General features: G+C 35.5%; 2 protein-coding genes across 12 annotated transcripts; both read left to right on the forward strand.

The window, feature by feature from the left end:
- Positions 1–334: 334 nt before the first annotated feature.
- Positions 335–3993, forward strand: LOC106418860 (receptor-like cytosolic serine/threonine-protein kinase RBK2). 5 transcript variants are annotated; one of them, XM_013859602.3, is made up of 9 exons: positions 369–449; positions 551–623; positions 1495–1853; positions 2013–2264; positions 2348–2502; positions 2560–2639; positions 2716–2851; positions 2933–3082; positions 3159–3570. In XM_013859602.3, exons 3-9 carry the CDS (start codon positions 1502–1504, stop codon positions 3267–3269), a joined length of 1236 nt encoding a protein of 411 aa, XP_013715056.2. In that variant the 5' UTR covers positions 369–449; positions 551–623; positions 1495–1501; the 3' UTR covers positions 3270–3570. The 5 variants fall into 5 exon arrangements, 4 of the variants coding, with proteins under 4 accessions (XP_013715057.2, XP_013715056.2, XP_022545585.2 ...); XM_013859603.3 differs by lacking the exon at positions 551–623 and having other exon boundaries at positions 335–449; XM_022689864.2 differs by lacking the exon at positions 369–449 and having other exon boundaries at positions 455–623.
- Positions 3994–8304: 4311 nt separating this feature from the next.
- Positions 8305–15331, forward strand: LOC106418964 (putative acyl-activating enzyme 19). 7 transcript variants are annotated; one of them, XR_007315640.1, is made up of 17 exons: positions 8305–9419; positions 9610–9806; positions 10379–10582; positions 10880–11605; positions 11731–12356; positions 12478–12553; positions 12627–12713; positions 12867–12910; positions 13239–13347; positions 13480–13539; positions 13659–13715; positions 13852–13936; positions 14029–14093; positions 14271–14325; positions 14432–14476; positions 14742–14851; positions 14925–15056. XR_007315640.1 is itself a non-coding variant. In XM_048738566.1 (17 exons), exons 1-17 carry the CDS (start codon positions 8729–8731, stop codon positions 15136–15138), a joined length of 3456 nt encoding a protein of 1151 aa, XP_048594523.1. In that variant the 5' UTR covers positions 8311–8728; the 3' UTR covers positions 15139–15331. The 7 variants fall into 7 exon arrangements, 3 of the variants coding, with proteins under 3 accessions (XP_048594523.1, XP_048594525.1, XP_048594524.1); XM_048738566.1 differs by having other exon boundaries at positions 8311–9419; positions 14266–14325; positions 14925–15331; XR_007315641.1 differs by lacking the exon at positions 13659–13715 and having other exon boundaries at positions 8311–9419.
- Positions 15332–19495: the final 4164 nt, after the last annotated feature.

The following is a 19495-nucleotide window of genomic DNA, read 5'->3' on the forward strand; positions in this document are numbered from 1 at the left end:
TTTCTAATTTTTAGTAGAATAAGCCCATTATTTTTTTCTAACTTACTACTATCCATGTTTCCAAACAGTATTATTTTTTTACCTACTATCCATATTGCCAAACAATTTCAATGTGTACTTCAATTTTAATAATATAGATATTTTAGCTAAAACTCTATACATTTTAAAATAGAGGAAGTACTGTATTAGATAATTATCAAATCTAAGAAAAAATATAAATTGTCTTCTCAGTTTCTCTTTCTAATTTCTATCATTACCGTTTTGCGTAATATGAAAAGCAGCCATGGGATGTGACACAACAAAAAAAAGTAGCCATGGGATTGTCTTTATATATTTCTGGTGAGAAAGCGATGGTTTATTGTAACTGAAGTGATAGTACCTTCTCTCTACCATTTCCCCTCTCTGAATTTATTGAGTTTCACATGTTCTTCAGTTTCTCTTCTCGCATGGTAAGCTGATATCTTTTCTTATTCTTATAGATTCTCCATTTATTTATATATTTTAAATAAATATTTATATTAATATTATCAAAACACCGAACATTCTGTAGACGGGCGTTAGAACAGTTACAGTCTTCGGCATGGACAAAAGCCCGTAGATGGTAGATCTGAGAAATAGACTAGGTGTGTTTCTGACTTGTTCTTTGTAGCAAGATGTCCTCTACTTTGTCTTGTTTTTTTTTCTCGCTAAAATCTATTTTCTTATTGTCTATTACCAAAACTAATTTTTATTGATGTTGATTTCGACCATCTCTAGTAGTTTCCTCTATTTTTTACTCTAATAGTATTCTATTGTAGAGTAAAAAATAGAATGAAAAATAAAAAACAAAAAACTCTATATTTAGAGTAAATATATTTTTTCACTCTATTATAAAGTAAAAAATATAGTTCTATTGAAACAATTTTACTCTAAACTTTTTTTTTTTGAACAAACTCTAAACTCTATTTTAAAATAAAAATATACGGATTTAGAGATGCCTTTATTGATTCACTAAGTCCTTCTTCTACGCTTTTTGTATTTAAGAATAAGTTAAATTAAAATATAGACTAGAATATTAAAATAGGTTGTAGAATCTATTAACAAAAACAAAGCTAAAAATTTACTTTTCTTGATATATTTGAAAACCTAAAATCAGAATTTTCAAATCCCTCTCTCAAATTGAGAGGAGCAGTATTTTCAATGATCATAAAAGAAATTTGTCAGTTTTTATTCGAAAATTGGAACAAAATTTACTTTTTAGTATTTATTTCATGGAAAATGTATTAACTGACAAGATATTTCATCATAACTTTGCTTGGAAAATTTCCATGTTCGATCTTTTCTTCCTTTAAATATTATAAAAGAAGAAATAAATAAATAAAATTTTCCTTTTAAAAGATAAAATAAAAAGACTTTTCCCTTTTATTAAACAGAAAAAGGCCGCTTGAAGTTTCAAATTAAATGATGAATGTGTCTGTCTAAATTCAAAAACCGTTTTTGTCATCTTCCTCTCAGTTCTCAGATGATGAAAGTTTCAGACTCGAATTCCCCGACAGGAGTTCTCGAAGAGTTCTTCAGAACCGAAGAATTCGAAAGCTCCCAGACTACAACAACCAATAAGAACCCTTCCTCCTCCTCCTCCCGTTTCCGCAGGGTTGTTCATCTTCTAAGAAGCACGTCCAAAAAATCGCTAGAGAATCTGAAGGTCCCGTTTCAGTACAACAATGCCGTTACAAGCTCATTGAGAAGATGCAGTAGCTTGAGAGACAGTCTCAGATTTGGCTCCTCCAGTGATTCTCCCGTTCTTGCACACTCTCCTCGAAGAATCTTTTCTTTTTCTGATCTCAAAATTGCCACCAACAATTTCGCTCCAGGTATATATATATGTCATACGATGTTAGGATTCTTGTTGTTTTTTAAGAAAATTAGAATTTCGTATTATGATTATTCTTAGTCTAGTTATGAAGCCATAACTAAAATAAGTTTGACCATTAGTTGTAGGTAAATATTTTTGTTTTTTTGAAATTGGGCAGATAATCTAATTGGAAAAGGAGGTTATGCTGAAGTTTACAAGGGGAAGTTTTCAAATGGACAAATGGTAGCCATAAAACGGCTTATGCGTGGAAACAGCGAAGAGATCATTGTAGATTTTCTATCAGAGATGGGTATAATGGCACATGTTAACCATCCAAATATAGCGAAGCTTTTAGGCTATGGTGTCGAAGGAGGAATGCACCTTGTTCTTGAGTTGTCACCTCATGGGAGCTTAGCTTCTATGCTTTATAGTAAACCCTCTTCCTCCATCACTACCCTTGCATGCCTTTTGTATTCAAAAATTAAAATAATTAATTGTTTGATGATGTGATAGGCTCAAAGGAGAAGATGAAATGGAGCATCAGGTACAAAATAGCTTTGGGAGTTGCAGAGGGCTTGGTGTATCTTCACAGTGGATGTCACAGGAGAATTATTCACAGAGATATCAAAGCCGCAAACATTCTTCTCACGCATGATTTTTTGCCTCAGGTACAGTAGATACTTATTATATTTATTTTCAGTTCTTAAAATGTCTTTTTGTGTTAGATATGCGACTTTGGGCTTGCGAAGTGGCTACCTGAACATTGGACACACCATATAGTTTCCAAATTTGAGGGCACATTTGGGTGAGTCTGTGCATTAAGCATATATATGCTTCCTTGGGATAATTGTTCAGACATGGTTTATCTTTATTTCTTTCAGATATCTTGCTCCTGAGTACTTAACACATGGGATAGTAGATGAAAAGACTGATGTATTCGCCTTGGGTGTACTTTTACTAGAACTTGTTACTGGACGACGAGCTCTTGACTACTCCAAGCAAAGTCTTGTTCTATGGGTTAGTCCTAGAGAGCCAATATAATTGTGAGAGTTGCAATTCCACATCTGTTCTTATAGTTCATTAGTGTTTGTTTCTCAGGCTAAACCATTGATGAAGAAGAACAAAATTAGAGAGCTAATTGATCCATCTTTAGCGGGCGAATATGAATGGACCCAGATTAAGCTTGTGCTTTTGGCTGCTTCGTTATCAATCCAAGAGTCATCTTTAGAGAGGCCTGGGATGAGTCAGGTACATATTCAACCAAACTGTCTTGTATAACAAGTAAAGATATCACCTTTGTTTTGATATTTTGTCTTAAAATTAGGTCGTTGAGATCCTCAAAGGCAACTTGAACGATCTCAAGTGCATCATGAAATGCAGAGTTCCCTTTTATCGAAAAGCTTTTAGAGATGAGAATCATGTCAAGAAATATTGAGAAAATTAGATCTTGAAGAAAGGAAATAGATGAAACTCAACAAAGGGAAAAGAAGAGATATAGATGGCTTACATCATTTTTGAATAAAAATTCGTTATGCATCACTTGTCAACAAGATATTAATGGAAATGGTAAGCACATATAGTGAGTGTATTCTTTGTAAATTTTCTTTATTTATTGAAAGCATACAAGTATTAGTAAGCGGCAAAGGCATAGCTTGAGTTAATTTGTATGATAAGGCCGGTCCTGAGCTAAAACGAATAAAACCTTTGCTTTAGGTTCCAAAATTATGTTATACTTATATTTTAGGGGCAACAGTTTAACTAAATAGGCAATGGTGTAGTAGTTGGTGCTGTATAACTTGTGTTACGGAAGTGGTGGCTTTGATTTTATACTTTTACATTTTTATAGGCTATATATTTTATTAAAGGATTTAAAGTTGTTGGGCTTTAGGCGTCACATGGTGCTGGACGGGACCTGACGTATTGCAGGCATTCTGATAATCTGTTTCAAAATTGGACACTTTTTTCCTTATAATTTGTGTGTGCGTGAAATCAGCACAAGTGTCACATATGTGTTTTTAACACTTTTAGTTTATTAAACAAACTTCTTGGGATGAACACAAGTTGGATACTTTTCATTTTTTGGTATATTTGATATTTGATTTGTCTTGTAAGAATAATATAAATTCATACTTGTATTTGACTTACTAAAAATGAGTATTTGTTATTTCGAATACTTCCTCAAAAATGATACTCTACTATAAATAAATTTATATTTTATTTTGTTTATACTGTTAGAATAATATGGAAAATATTCTAATTCAAATATTTGTGCATATTGTAAACAAGAAAATGATCAGAAACATCAATAACTCGATAAACGGATATCTTTTGCTTTTCATTACAACAAAAATGTCTATAGGCAAGTAACGAGTAATACAAACCGAGTAATAATTTTTTTTCATACTTGTTACATTTATACTTGCAAGTATTACTTGATACTCGACTTGATAACGACGACTACTTAAAAAATCAAGACGGAAGCAGGGCGAAATAGCAAATATAAGCTGAGTAACTAGTATTTATGCCAAATTTTAATTGGTGATAATGATATATATGGAAAAATCGTTTCTACGCTAAAGTTTTTCTATACAAATCAAGATCAACGCAAATGTTACATTTGATCAAATAAATTGATACGAATTAATTGGTATCAATGTGGCATCACATAGCTGTTATTAGAAGCAATAAACCTGAGTCATGCGATTTGGAAATTAAAAAAAACGTACGCAAAGGTGTAACCATCGAAAAAATTAAGTATTAGGATGGTGTATCATCCGTCCAATGTTTTTAAACCCGACCTTGACACTGTACCGGATAACTTATCGGGTCGCTGGATCACTGGATCGACCGCGGATGAACCGTAGATTAATAAATGAATTAATTTTATTATATAATAATATATTAGCTATGAAAATAAAAATATAGAAACTAAAATTTAATATTTTCTAAATATTTTTTAAAACATAAAATAATAGTCTGGATATGTATATATTTTATGTTTTTAGACGATACTTAACTTTAGTTTTTATATTTTTATTTTTATTTGACATACAAAATATCAAAAAATAGTTTAAACTATTTAAAATTTCTGTAACAAGATAAGAATTATAACATCTAAAAAAATCAAGACATAAAATTCATAAATATTTAAATATCTAATATGAATAATAAATTAAACTTCAAATCCAAAATAAACCAAAAGTAAAAGATCATTGTAATAAATTGTCAATAACAAAAATAAATTAACACCAAATCACATCAGTCGTTCACTTCATTTTCTTCAGATGACATAGTAAAATCTTCATTAAAATCTAAAATCACAAATAAAACTAAAAAGGAAAAACATAACTTCTTTTTTATGTCAACACCTAACTTCTTGGTTGGAAACTTAAAATATAAACCATAATTAAAAACTAAAAAAATAAAAGTTATTTATTGGTTTAACTGGTGGTTAAACCGGCATTTGGTTACGGGTTTTAGTGGGGTTTTGCGAATTTTTACGGGTTTCTAAATATTAGATTTTTCACAAAACATAAACCTAATTTTTTTCTGGGTCACGGAGTTTACTGGTTTAACCGCGAGTCCGGATCAGGTTTCAAAACACTGCATCCATCCGTAGATAAATGAATGGACATAATAACAACTTATGTAAAATTATATCTCACGACTTTATAATCTTTATTCAAATAAACGAAAATTTAGGGATTGGAAAAAAGAGAGAATAATTTAATGGAAATTGCATTCACTAGCCAAACAAAAAACCGTAATTCATTAATCAACCAAAATTCTTTACAAAATTAATTTCTTTTTTTTTGTTATTTTGAAAAACATATTTGTCATTTTAAAAAACATACTTCCTCCGTTTCTTAAAAAATATATATTTTAGAAAAAAATTTGTTCAAGAAGATACATTTTTTACATTTCTAATGCATAAATTAATTGCAAATTATAAACTTAAAAAAATATAATTGTGTTTATTAAAATTATATTAGTTAAAATTTATAGAGAATAACTATTAACTGAAAATAATTTATTGGTAACAAAATGTGATATATTTGTTTTAATAAGTGCGAAAATCTTAAAATGTACATCTTTAAAGGAGGAGTATTTGTTATTTTTTCGGTATTCAATCCATAGTTCCACCAAACTTCTGACTTCCGAGTCCAATCAGTAAAAACTTGACGAGTTTCTCGGAACAAATGCTGTAATGGACCACAAGGGGTTAAAATAATCTCATATGGACCTCTTGCCTTTTTATTTTAAAAATAAATTAAAATTAAATCAAAAATAAGAAGAAAAGACCATGAAGACTAGAAAGTTCTACTTATTTACTAACCCAACCACTCATTATCCTAACCCACTAACCCGATCCTACTCAATTCGGATCCCTAAATCCCCAAAAACTCTCTTTCTCAAACATCATCCCTCTCACGATTTTCATCTTCATCTTCCATTACTATTTCTTCAAAATCAAACTAAAATCATGTAACATCCACCTGATTTCTCCTTTGTTACTCAATTTCATCTATTCCATAATCAATCCTGACTCATAATGTTAAGAACCCATATTTTAATTTTTTTAATCAAAATTTCTTCATCTCATTATCCAAATCAAAATCAAAAATTTCTTCAAATTTTATGAAATTTCATTATTATCCCGAATCGATCAATTCTCCATCTTTCTCAATCCATTTTCTCTTATATAAAATTGAATCTCGTGTTCAATGTACAAAATTTCCGACAATGAAAAACACAGAGTATTACTAATACAACTGAAACTAGTATAACTGGTATAACTGAAACTAGTATAACTCGTACAACTAGAACGTGAATAACTAATACAACAAATATAACTAGTATAACTAATATAATTAGAACGTGTATAACTAGTATAACTTTACAATTAACTGGACTAATCTCTCTTGCCTGCATGTGTCAAATATATGAATAGTATATTTTTAATAATATTTGATTTGGAATTGATATGTTTATAAGTTGTACTAGTTATACTAGTTGTACGATATTCGAAAAAAAAATCATCTTCATTTTTTTGGTCTCGAGGCAAAAAAGCTAGATGCGGAGCCAAAAAATTCTTCAGCCATTGCTCTAAAAACGCGAGTCATCGGAAAGAAGAAAAATATTGGGTTTGATATATGATTTTTGTGTTTTTTTTGCAAATAATCATTTTAATCTTGATGTATTAATACAATTCTTATCAACAATTGTAATATTTTAGTTTGTTTATCAAGATAATATAATAGATATTAGAAAGAAAAAAAATTTGCAACAAATAATCAGTAAAAATATTGATTAAGAATTATTTACCAAAATAAATCAGTTTAATAAAATAACTTTTTAAATTACATTTAATTAGTAAATGATATAAATCAGCAGTTGTAAATGTTACATATTTTTGAATAACTTCTTAAAATTGATACTAACTTTGTGTAAAATGAATTGATGCAAATAATTTATATTTTTACATCAATGATTAAATGAATTGATGTAATTTATATGCATCGCCGATTATTTTAGTAGAACTGATACAACTAAAGCAACATATTAACATGTAGTTCAACCATAATGTTTAAAATATGATACACATTAAAACTTCATGCACAATACAAGACGAAATAACATAGTTGTACTAGTATTTGAGTTGTGCCGGTTTGTACACAGTTGTACTAGTTTTTGAGTTGTATCGGTTTGTACATAGTTGTACTTTGGCACTGAAATCGAAAAAACTAGTTGTACCACATAAAACTTAAACTTACCTTAGTTGTACCACTTCTTTATGTGTACATGTCTTTGCTCCAACAAAATGAAATCATCAATTTTGTTAAAATACATTCCATGTATGTTTTCTAAAAATTATGTGGACAAAGAAGTTAACAAACCTTAAAAATATAAGGTAGATCAGGCAAATCTTATGAGATGGTGCAAAAACTTCAAAAAAAAAAAAATTATCACAAATAAAAAGAAACTTATCTAAATACTTACCAATTTGGCCAGATAATTGTTTTTTTCCATATAGAATATCCAATGGAATATATCAATTTTAGAACCTGAATAGTTGTACTAGATATATCAGTATCACTAACTTGGTAAATAAGACATAGTTGAACCAATTATACCAGTATCACATGTATTGTTTGATACAAAGGCAAAAGTTGTACCAGTTGTACCATACACAAAAATGATTTATTCTACAATATCATCTTTCATACTTTAACAACATTATATTAAACCTTAGAATCTGACTCATAATGTTAACATACATATTATGTGACTAAACTGAAACATAAAACATTAGAAAAATAAAGAGAGACATAGAAGAGTGAGTGAAAAATAGAGGGTGAGAGTATACACTTACCAAGCGATTTCAGAACCAAGGACGACGCACAAGTGCTGTTTTACGGTGTCATAAGCTGTAGAAAGACCTTAAGAAACATATGTAAATGTTTGTGGATGAAGAGTTGAAGAAGATAGCTTTGGGTGGTGAATGTAATGAATTTTTGTTTTGGTTGAAGGTGAAATGAAAAAGAAGAAGAAGAAGAATGGTTAAATTTATGGTGGGACCCAGGCGAGAGAAGGAGAGATTTAATGAAAGATCGGACGACACAGAGAAAAGATCCGACGGCTAAGATGAATTTCATTAATGGTATTATTGTAATTATCTTATTTCTTTTCTTCCGAAGATCTAACGGCTCATATTATAAAACAGATGATCTGATCTAATGGTTCATTTTAAGCCATCATTAAAGGCAAAATGGTAATTTTCTTCTACTTGGTCCATGTAAATTTTTTTAGGATGCCTGAGACTTGTTTTTGGCCATTTGCTCCATTTCAGATTTTAGTCCGAGTTTCTCTGAGAAATCCCAAAACAGCTTTCCGATGAGCAATTGCTGCTGCATTTCTCACAAATTCGCCGATGCAGCCTCCTCTAACCCTCACAAAGTCGCCGTCACTCATTCCTCGGCCAGGTTCATGTCGGATTCTCCTCGACCTGTTCACGACGGTGACACAACTTTCACCTTCGCCGACCTATCTTCATCCGTCGATTCTCTCAGCCTTCGTCTCCGTCGCATTCTCGATGCTCCAGTCCACAACGATCCTCACCTCATCACTCCACAACAATCATCTCCAGGTACAGATAAGCTCGCTGAGTCAGGTGTATACATCCCAAAGGTGTTGGCCTTATACATGCCGCCTTCAGCTGAATACATAATCTCTGTGCTTTCTGTTTTGAGGATTGGAGAAGCCTTTTTGCCTTTAGATCCTTCTTGGCCGAGAGATAGGGTCTCGTCCATTCTTTCCTCTTCGAATGTTGCTCTTGTTATCGCCTGCGGCTCTTCTTTCGATCAGTTCGGGTGTGAGCCGCTTTGCAGATCGCACTGGCTTGCTCAAAGCAGCGCCCACCACCCTGTGTTGTTCTTTTCCATGAGTGAGAGGTTGAGTGCTGAAGCTGCTCCCCGCTCAACCCTTGCTTGGCCTTGCAAGAAAGAGAGGCAAAGGAAGTTTTGTTATCTCATCTACACTTCGGGATCTACTGGAAAGCCTAAAGGAATATGTGGCACTGAGCAAGGTTAGGTTTGTTGTGATTATTCTGTTATTCATGTTTCTATTCATTGTACTAGAAAATAACTAATGGTAGTAGTTTTTTACTTTTCTTTTTGTAGATAATTTGGATAAATTCATCTATAGTTTTCGTTTCTCATCTTCTTTTTTTACGTGAAAAGTGAATATCTGAAACTTCTGTCCTTTGATCTCCGAAGGACTTTTAAACCGTTTCATGTGGATGCAAGAGCACTATCCTGTTGTTGGAGAGCAGCAATTCGCTTTCAAGTCTTCAGTTGGTTTTATTGATCATTTGCAGGAGTTTCTTGGCGCTACTCTCAATTCCACCCCATTAGTCATTCCTCCTTTTACTCTCCTTAAACAGAATATGATATCCATCATTGATTTTCTGGAGGTAATAGTTATGCTTCCTTTTGTTTGGATATGAATATACAACCACCTTTTCCAGGTGTCATGCTGTTGACTGTTGAGATCCCTGTTTTTTTTTTTCTAATCAAAGTATTTTTTTTATAGATAATCTTTGTCGTTTCTCGTTTTTCTGTTTCTAATATTCCATTTACAAGTCGAAAAGTTGGTTTAAGCATCTTCACTAGGTTGCATATTGGGGATCAAATACGTAACTCAAAGCAATAAACAATGCAGAGAGTCCCACTGTATCTTAATCTTAATCGTTGTGATGATAAATCCATTGGATGCTATGTTGCATCATGATAGCTTTCTAGTTTCTTATATTTAACTCCACTATAGTCATGATTTATCCTTAAGAACAGCATATAGCGTTACTATATTTATTAGTTGGAGCAAAGTAAATCGTTGTCATGATAAAGAACAGTTATAGCTTCTCTTGTTTGTTGTTTAAGTTAAGGTTTCTTTCATTAGATTTAAACTGCTTTATCTTTCATTGTATTACTTTTTGTTTCCATTCGTGTAATGGTCGTAAAATATTTTTTTTATCCATGTTGATAGGCGTATTCTATCAGTAGGCTCGTAGCTGTCCCATCGATGGTCAGAGCTATTCTACCTACTTTACAACATCGTGGACATAATAAGCTCCAAAGTTGCCTGAAGCTGGTAGTTTTAAGTGGCGAAACCTTTCCTCTGAGCCTGTGGGATTCACTTCACACGCTACTTCCGGAAACATGTTTTCTGAACCTATATGGGAGTACAGAGGTGAGAAAATATGCTTATTATGATTTAATCTCAAGGTTCTTCTTAAGCTTTTGTATACTTTAAAAATTTTTTTTAGCAGTGCCGGATAGTTGTTCTACCAGACTTGTGTTAATGGTTTCAAAGGTGTTAGAAAGATGTTATATAATTTGAAGACTTCGTTGTTCTGCTTGTTTGATATTTAGGCTGAGGGTAACTGGTTGTAGCTAGCTGGTTAGAGTTCTGATATTATCCTTTCCACATTCTCTTGCAGCACTTCACAGACATTGATTGTGTATCGATTAGCCTTTCATTGTGTAGGTATCAGGGGACTGCACTTATTTTGACTGCAGTGGCTTGCCAAAACTCTTAGAGACCGAGAAGATCGGTAGTGTTCCTATTGGCAAGCCGATTTCCAATTGCAAAATTTTACTTCTTGGTGATGAAGATAAACCGTGTGAGGGAGAAATATGTGTTGGTGGTCTCTGTCTTTCTCAAGGATACCTGCATTCCTCGATAGAGTCCCAAAGCTACGTGATGCTGCATAATACCTCACTCTGCAATCATTTAACCAGTGATTGTGGAAGTCAGCTTTATTATAGAACTGGTGATTACGGCCGAAAGCTTTCTAGTGGTGATTTGGTTTTTATTGGAAGAAGGGATCGAACTGTTAAAGTCAATGGACAACGCCTGTCCCTTGAAGAGATTGAAACAACTCTAGAACTAAATCCATATGTTACTGAAGCTGTTGTTATACTTAACAGAGATCAGACAGAGCTTGCTTCACTTGATGCCTTTTTAGTACTGAACAAGGAAACCAAGTCTGATGAAGATGTCATATATTCTATCAGAAATGGGATGAGAGAAAAACTTCCCTCGGTGATGATTCCTAACCATTTTGTTTTGGTGGAGTCACTGCCAAGTACTTCAAGTGGGAAAGTTGATTATGAAGCACTAGCAAGGTTGAAATGTCCTAGAAGTAGAAGTCATGGTGAAGATATGATGCATATCAATGAAACTGATAGTCTACTGGATACTATTAAAAAGGTGTGAAAGCTTTCATCCTGTTTGTACATAAACTTTGAATTTCAATATTTGTTTGAGCGTTTATGGCATTATCCTTGATTGACTATACAAACGAAAATATATAATTTCTTGATCTTCTGGTACAGGCCGTTTGTGATGCTTTAATGGTCAAAGATGTTTCAGATGATGATGATTTCTTTGCCATTGGTGGAGACTCTTTAGCCGCAGCGCATCTTTCTCATAGTCTTGGTATTGATATGAGATTGATCTACCAATTTCGAAGTCCGTCCAAGCTTGTGATCTGTATGTCCGAGAAGAAAGGCAAGTTAAGAGAAGATATGCAACACAACACCATTCAGAAGCCAGACCACAAGACAGAGATTGAGGATAGTAATGAGTTGGTTAGTAGACCTTCAAGAATGCAGTGTGAGAACAGCGTCTCTGCAAAGCGATTGAAAATTGATTCAGATCAGTTCTCTTCCAAAAGCATGAAAGATAAAATATCATGGGATTCAGGATATTCTGAAATGCAGTGTGCATTCAGTCGGTGCAACAATGTACATTATCTAAACTCGTGTGGTAACGAAGGGGGAAACCGAGAAAACTGGTCGGTGGAGTTGCCAAGGAACCAAATGGTCTCTATTCAAGAGCTATGGAAAGTTCATATGGAGTCTTGTGTAGATGCCTCGCCCCTGGTTGTGTTGAAGCATTCCAAAACTTATCTATTTATTGGGTCTCATTCACGTAAATTTTTCTGCATCGATGCAAATAGGTATGCATCTTTAATTTTCGATATCAACGCATTACTGGATATAGTTAGAAAATGAGATGATTTGGGTTTAAATTCTTAGGCTGGACTTCTAACAAATGATACACTTTACTGTGCTAACTAGTGGTTCGATCTGTTGGGAGACCATTTTAGAAGGAAGGATCGAAGGTTCAGCCATGGTAGTTGGTGACTTTTCTCAGGTTAGTCTTTTGTATTGCTCGCTGTATCCTATATAATTCAGTTGAACAGTTTTGGGGACATCTCCAATGCTAGGTCGTTATTGGATGCTACAAAGGAAAATTATATTTCTTAGATTTCTCAACTGGAAGCTTATGTTGGACATTCCAAGCAGGTGGTGAGGTATAATCCAAGCTACAAGTATATTTCTTAGATTTATACTTTGTTTATATACTTGTAACTTTAATTTCTGTGTCATATACTTTCTCATTTCTAGAAGTTGTTCTTAGATGGTTTAGCTGACTTAACACACTATGCTTTCCTTTTTCGATGAAGATAAAGTGCCAACCTGTGGTGCACACATCTTCACAACTGATATGGTACTACGATTGATGACCCTTTCTGTTACTGTTTTATCTCACTATGTGTTTACTTAAAAAAGCTTTATTTCATTATGTAGACCTTACATTCATACTTTCATGGTTACCAATGGTTTATTATGCTCTTCTTGTTTCATATATTATCCTGTTAGCTACTTGAAAATTGTAATGGAAACTAATACGAGTTTGGAAATAATTATCAGGAGCAGCGACTGAAGTAAAAAATGTGTTTGCTTAAAAGTTTTATTTCGTTCTGTAGACTGTATTTTGCCAAAGTTCTTCTAAAAGTTATCAACCACCAATCTTAATTTTTGCTCGATTCATGCAGGTGCGGATCACATGACCACACTCTCTATGCCCTTGACTATAGGAGCCAACGCTGTGTTTATAAGCTGCAGTGTGGTGGGAGCATATTTGCGTCACCTATAATTGATGAGGTGAAGTCTTAAACTACTCGTTCCACATGGTTATGCAATAGTTGCCTGTCCAAAGCTAAAAGCACATCATCTTTAATGATTACGAGTTCTATTGATCTCACCTAATTCATCTTTAGTGGTTGCTTCACCCAGGGTCATAGTTCACTTTATGTGGCTTCTACAAGTGGCCGCGTGACAGCTGTATCAATAAAGGTATGTGCCTTGGGATCCATAACCTTAGCTAAAGCCGTATGTGTTGTTACTTGAAAAGGGACAGTATTTGATGACGAATTTCATTTGCCTTATTTTTATTGTATGTATGATATGAATAGGGCAGGTCAGATCTACAAAATATTCCTTGGAGTAATTGTTCACTACCAAATAATCTGGTCTGCCTTACTCAATAGAAATGTTTAGCTTATCTGTTCTGCATTACATTTTACTTGGATCTAGAAAAGAGTCTGTTGTTTATCGATCAAACTTGGAGATGGAATTTTTTTATTCAGATAATGTTAGCAAATGCAGGATTTCCCATTTCACACCTTGTGGGTACTTGAACTAGATGCACCGACTTTTGGTTCCCTGTCCATTATCCCATCAAGCCGAAGCGGTATGTATGCTTTTCTTTTGCTTTTTCTATTTAAATCCTCATTATATATCCTTGATTTCAGCATCACTGTTATTCTCTATTTTCTGTCGCAGTTATTTGCTGCTTGGTTGACGGCCAAGTTGTCGCAATAAGTCCGTCTGGAACTATTATTTGGAAGGTGTGTGTATAACTTGATCTTAGTGCCTTTCAGTGATATCATATAGCGTTTCTTTGGTTCTTATGCTATCTAGGAGATACTGAATGATGGTCGTATAGGCATCTTTTGTTCCTGGCAATTTCTTTTGGTCTTCTCGCAGTTGTCCAACTACTCAGTTATTACTTTGATGCAGTATAGGACTGGCGGGCCCATATTTGCTGGGCCTTGCATGTCATATGTGCTTCCTTCTCAGGTATTTTTTTTTTGTGGTAAATTCTGTGTGTTAATTCATGTAATCACTTGCTTCTTAAGGACAGCTACAATCTATCCTTGTTGACTACACGTCTATTTTTCTGCAGGTGCTCGTGTGCTGTAGAAATGGAAGTGTTTATTCACTAGAACCGGTACTTGCCTATTTTCTTTGGACGTTAATATACTTCACTTGTTGCTGTCTACTGTTTTTTTTTATTTTGTGAGAGAGATGTGCTTTTTTTAAGTAGTGCGATAGACTTTAGTTCCAAGCAAGTACAACTATATCATGATGTCTCGCTATATTCCACAAGGACATTGATAGGGACGTTCATGAGTATTAGTTGTTATGGTACTCGTCAGGTCTCAATTCTTCAGTATCACGAGTCATGACTATTTTGTGTAAATTTGCTACTGCAGGAGTCCGGGTGTCATCTGTGGGAATACAATATCGGTGACCCGATCACGGCATCTGCATACATCGATGAGAATCTGCATTTTGAATCGCATCAGCTCCTTGGATCAGACAGGTATATGAATCTAAGCACATATGAATGTATTTAATCATCATGGATATATGATGATGGTACATATGTTTTCTAGGTTGGTGTCTGTATGCTCTAGCTCGGGAAGAGTTCATGTCCTTCGCGTGAGAGCTAGTCTCAGCAGAGATTCACATGAATCAAAAGTAGGAGAAATAGCAAAGTTGGAGTTGCAGGCAGACATTTTCTCTTCACCAGTGATGATTGGTGGCCGGATTTTTGTTGGCTGTCGTGACGACTATGTGCATTGCCTCACTCTTGAGAGCTGCATGTAGAAGAGGTTATACTCATTTTGAAATCTTATATATAATCATGGAAGTTTTGAGTTTGATTCCAGAAAAGTCTTTATTAAATTTTGCTTAATATTTTAGGAATTCTGAATGCTAAATAAATTGTTTACTTAATTTTGAATGATCCTGTTGTACGGTGTTAACTATATTTTATTATTAAGTGGATTCGAAAAACGTATATTGGGGAATAAGTCAACTTGAAAAAGATGTCATAAAACGAAGACTCATTCTTTGACGCTCAACTTTGTACACACAAGACTGGATAGAGTATAAAAAAATCAAGGGAAATTTAGAAGATAGGGCAAACTTTCAAGTTTGAATTAGAAATTTGGGCAAGTCCATGTTTTAATTAGGTTGTTGGGTAATCTAGTAGGGGAGAGAAGAAAAAGTGGACAGTTTTAACTTTTTTGCCCAGAAAAACTTGTCTCTGGAAAACCGACACACGCGCGCCGGATGTGCGTGTAAGAGACGATTTTAATATTATATTATTTTAATTTCAGAAGGAAACATGGTATTGGGCTTCGTTTTTGGGCTATTTGACCCCAAAACTTGAAAGCCTTATATGTGATGATTTCTCGCGGGAAACAACAGCTCCAAGGTGGACGAATGGCCATTAATGACTGGTGACTTTGAAAAACATGTGTTTTACTTTAATTTATTAATTAAAAACAGGGCAAATATTAATTATTTAATACAAAAACGTACGAACCCTATCTCTTTGCCTGTCTCCTTGTTGATGAGTAAAAAAGGCTACCGAACTCGGGAACTTGAGGCTGCGAATTTTACACACAGAGGCATGAGCTGCATCCGATATGGTGAGGGAGGAAAGGGTATGGCGGATGGTGGGTGTTCTGTATCTAGCATCGAAGGTAAATCATATATAAGCCGTACACCATTGCATTTATGACATTATAGTTATGGCTGAAATCATTTATTACAGATTTGAGGGTGTTCGGAATTCAGGTGTTTTTTTGTACGAAACTATATTTATTGCTTCTGATTAGCACATTGAATTTTTAAATTAATTTATGTTCTATTTTTCGTAGGTGTTCACGATTCATACATCGTTGTAATCTCTGGACGGTGGATTATGTACGACATTGGTGACTGGGATTTTAAACTTGATAGCGACCGTATGGGGAGGGCTGTCTATGCGAAGTTGATAACTTCTGTTGAAGCCTTGAAGCGGGCCATTCTTGAGTCATACGGTCTAGTTGGAACGTCTGTTGCCGTTGAGATGTCATATTGGCTTCGTGAACACGGATCTTGTGCTGTTGGTGAAAGAGAAGCTCCTGTTCAAATTTCCAACGACAAGGATTTCGACTTGTTCACTTCGGCACGTAAGGTGGACAAGTACATCAACGTATTTGTCACATTCAAAGAGGAAGTAGATGGGAAAATCCTTTATATGAGGCCAATGGAGAATCTTTTGAAGTCCAAAGAAGTTGCCAGCAGCAACGAAATGCAAGTTGGGAGTACGTCTGCTGATGTGCACACCCGGAATGAAGTTAATGACGGTGAGACTGATTTGACCGAAGATGAAATAATTCTGATGGGAGTTGCGGAAATTGAAGCAGTTTATGCCTCAAATGGTTTTGGGATGCGTGAAGTGGATGGAACTACATGTGAAGTTCAAAATAAAGTGGACACGGCTGAAGATGCTGCGTTAGGGGAAGGCGAAGATGACGACGATGAGGATTATGATTACAATTTATGGCATGATTTTGTTGGACGAAATTGCGAATGGGACGATGATAAGGATGATGATGGAGGGGTAGGTGGTGGTTGTCGAACGAACGTAACATATGGAGGTGTACGTGGTGAGGTGATGACTAAAATGAGGAGTGGACGAACTAATCCTTCTTCAAACAAAGGCAGTGGTCCATCTACAAACAAACAGCATACCGCAAACCCACCATCAACTTTCAAAGATTACGTAGATGAGGGTAGAGATTACATAGGCTCATCTAGGATTTCGATGGAGAATATTGAAGAAGCAAGTAACAATTTAGGTGTCAAGTCAAGTGATCAAGTGGCCGACACTGAGAATCATTCAGATCCAAATCAAGAAGAGGACCCAAGTTTGGACAACAACTCCCAAATGTTGGTTCTCCAGACTCCTCCAAAGCCGTTCAACATGCATACTCGGGAAGTTGACGACAGTGATGATTTCGTTGGGCAGGTCCCTCAATGTGTTTCGTCTAGACCGACACATGATACCTCTGATGGAGTATACGAGGATGACGACTTTGTCGAACCGGTACCTATGTGTGTTTCGGGTGGTCAGACACATGAAACTCCGGATGGAGAAGACGAGGATGACGACTTTGTCGAACCGGTACCTCAGTGTGTTTCGGGTGGTCAGACACATGAAACCCTGGTAAGAGAAGACGAGGATAACAACTTTATCGAACCGGTACCTCAGTCTCGAAGCCGTGAGGAAGACGCAAGAAGACGTCGTGAAAAGGATAAGACTGATGACGAATCAATCATGAAATCCGTTAGAGCCGTTGAGCTATATGGATTTGAGGATGTAGAATCTTCGTCTAACAACGAAGCAGTTAACGACTATACCGTCGATGATATTGACTTCACTCTAGCAGATGCTGATATGTACACTGGAAAACTATTCAGTAGCAAGCAAGAATTCAAGATCAGTTTGCACATTTATGCCTTAAAGCAGGTGTTCAGGTTCAAGTTCCACAAACATGCGTTTAACTACGTCGCAGCGAAATGCATTGATAAAAACTGCAAATTTTATGTTATGGCTAAGCAATTGGGGGAATCTTCGGCATATCAGGTGAGGAAGTGGCAACTGAAGCATGTCTGCACATCTGATGCTAAAGCGCAATATAAGAAACATGCGACGTTGAAAGTAATAGCTGCACTAATGAGATCGAAGTATGAAAGGCTCCAAGCTGGACCGCACGCATCTGAATTACCCGAGATGCTCCGGACTGAGTTCTTGTTTACGGCCACATATTGGAAATGTTGGAAAGCAAAAGAGTTAGCAACTGTGGCTGCACAAGGAACTGAAGAGAGCTCTTACAAGCTCCTGCCGAAATATTTTTATGTTGTAAAGTATGCAAATCCTGGGTCCATTACTGATATCAAAACTGAAAAAGATGATAAGGGTCGGACAAGGTTTAAGTACGCGTTCATGGCGCTGAAAGCTTGCATTGACGGGTGGAAGCATCTACGGAAGGTTATTGTGGTGGATGGTACTCATATGTTTGGGAAGTACAAAGGGTGTTTACTAACTGCAAGTGGGCAAGATGCCAATTATCAGGTATTCCCTATAGCGTTTGCTGTTGTAGACAATGAAACAAATGAGTCTTGGAGTTGGTTTTTTGAGAAGCTGAAAGAGATCGTAGAAGATGGCTCCGATTTAGCTATCGTGTCTGATAGAGCAAGTCAAATATGTGTTGCTAAAGATAAGTGGTATCCTCTTTCACACCATGGGTGCTGCCTCGTACACCTACAGAGAAACGTCGACGCAAAATTCAAGAAAAGGAATCAGAAGCAAATGGTTGGCAGGGCAGCGGAGGTATTCAAGGTATCCCACTTTAAGAGACTTTACGCGGAGATCAAACTTACAGATAAGCGCTGTTGGGATTATCTTGAGAAGATCGATCCTAGGCATTGGACAAGGTCACACTTTGAAGGCGAGCGGTACAATCTAATGAGCTCGAATATAGCTGAGTCTCTCAACAAAGCACTAGTTCTTGCGCGCGATTCCCCGATAATGGCGTTATTTGAGTTCATCAGACGCATGATTAGTCGTTGGTTTGTGAGTAGACAGCGAAAGATATCGAAAATGAGTGGTGAGATCCCCCCGGCTGTTGACGAGTTGATGGAGGACAATCTAGAAGACGCAAGAGCGTACGCTGTGATGCCTCTGTCTGCTTTTGAATTTGAGGTAACTCTAAAAACAACCGGCTTCGGGAGTTCTGTTAATTTGGAAACCAGGTCTTGCACATGTCTTGAATTCCAGAAGGTTGGAATACCATGTCGACATGCCATTGCTGCGGCTATGTTTCGGAACTTGAAGCACTCAGAGTTCGTTGCAGACGCCTATCTAAAAAAGACATGGAATGAAACAACAAAGGGTGTTACACTCCCGGTTCCAGATCCGCAAGATATTTTCATACCTTCGGAGGTTAGTGACCTTATCATGTTACCACCAAAGACGAAGATACCACCAGGACGTCCACCGACCAAGCGTAAACGTTCTGCAGGAGAAATACCGGTACGACCTAATCTCATCTGACTGTAGTCATGGATATTTTCTGAATAAAGGCTGTTATGTTTTTTTCAGGAGGGGCCGAAGAAGAAGAAACTA

This window comes from Brassica napus, chromosome A8 (genome assembly GCF_020379485.1).
Source record: "Brassica napus cultivar Da-Ae chromosome A8, Da-Ae, whole genome shotgun sequence".
NCBI lineage: Eukaryota > Viridiplantae > Streptophyta > Magnoliopsida > Brassicales > Brassicaceae > Brassica > Brassica napus.

Bases quoted from the DNA above. Each gene is read 5' to 3' on its own strand.
- LOC106418860 (XM_013859601.3), top strand. From the start codon at position 1,448: ATGTGTCTGTCTAAATTCAAAAACCGTTTTTGTCATCTTCCTCTCAGT. The intron at 2,265-2,347 runs GTAAACCCTCTT...ATGATGTGATAG, and splicing joins CTTAGCTTCTATGCTTTATA to GCTCAAAGGAGAAGATGAAA. The intron at 3,083-3,158 runs GTACATATTCAA...TCTTAAAATTAG, and splicing joins AGAGGCCTGGGATGAGTCAG to GTCGTTGAGATCCTCAAAGG.
- LOC106418964 (XM_048738566.1), top strand. From the start codon at position 8,729: ATGAGCAATTGCTGCTGCATTTCTCACAAATTCGCCGATGCAGCCTCC. The intron at 12,714-12,866 runs GTATAATCCAAG...TTTTCGATGAAG, and splicing joins CATTCCAAGCAGGTGGTGAG to ATAAAGTGCCAACCTGTGGT. The intron at 13,716-13,851 runs GTCTGCCTTACT...TAGCAAATGCAG, and splicing joins GTTCACTACCAAATAATCTG to GATTTCCCATTTCACACCTT.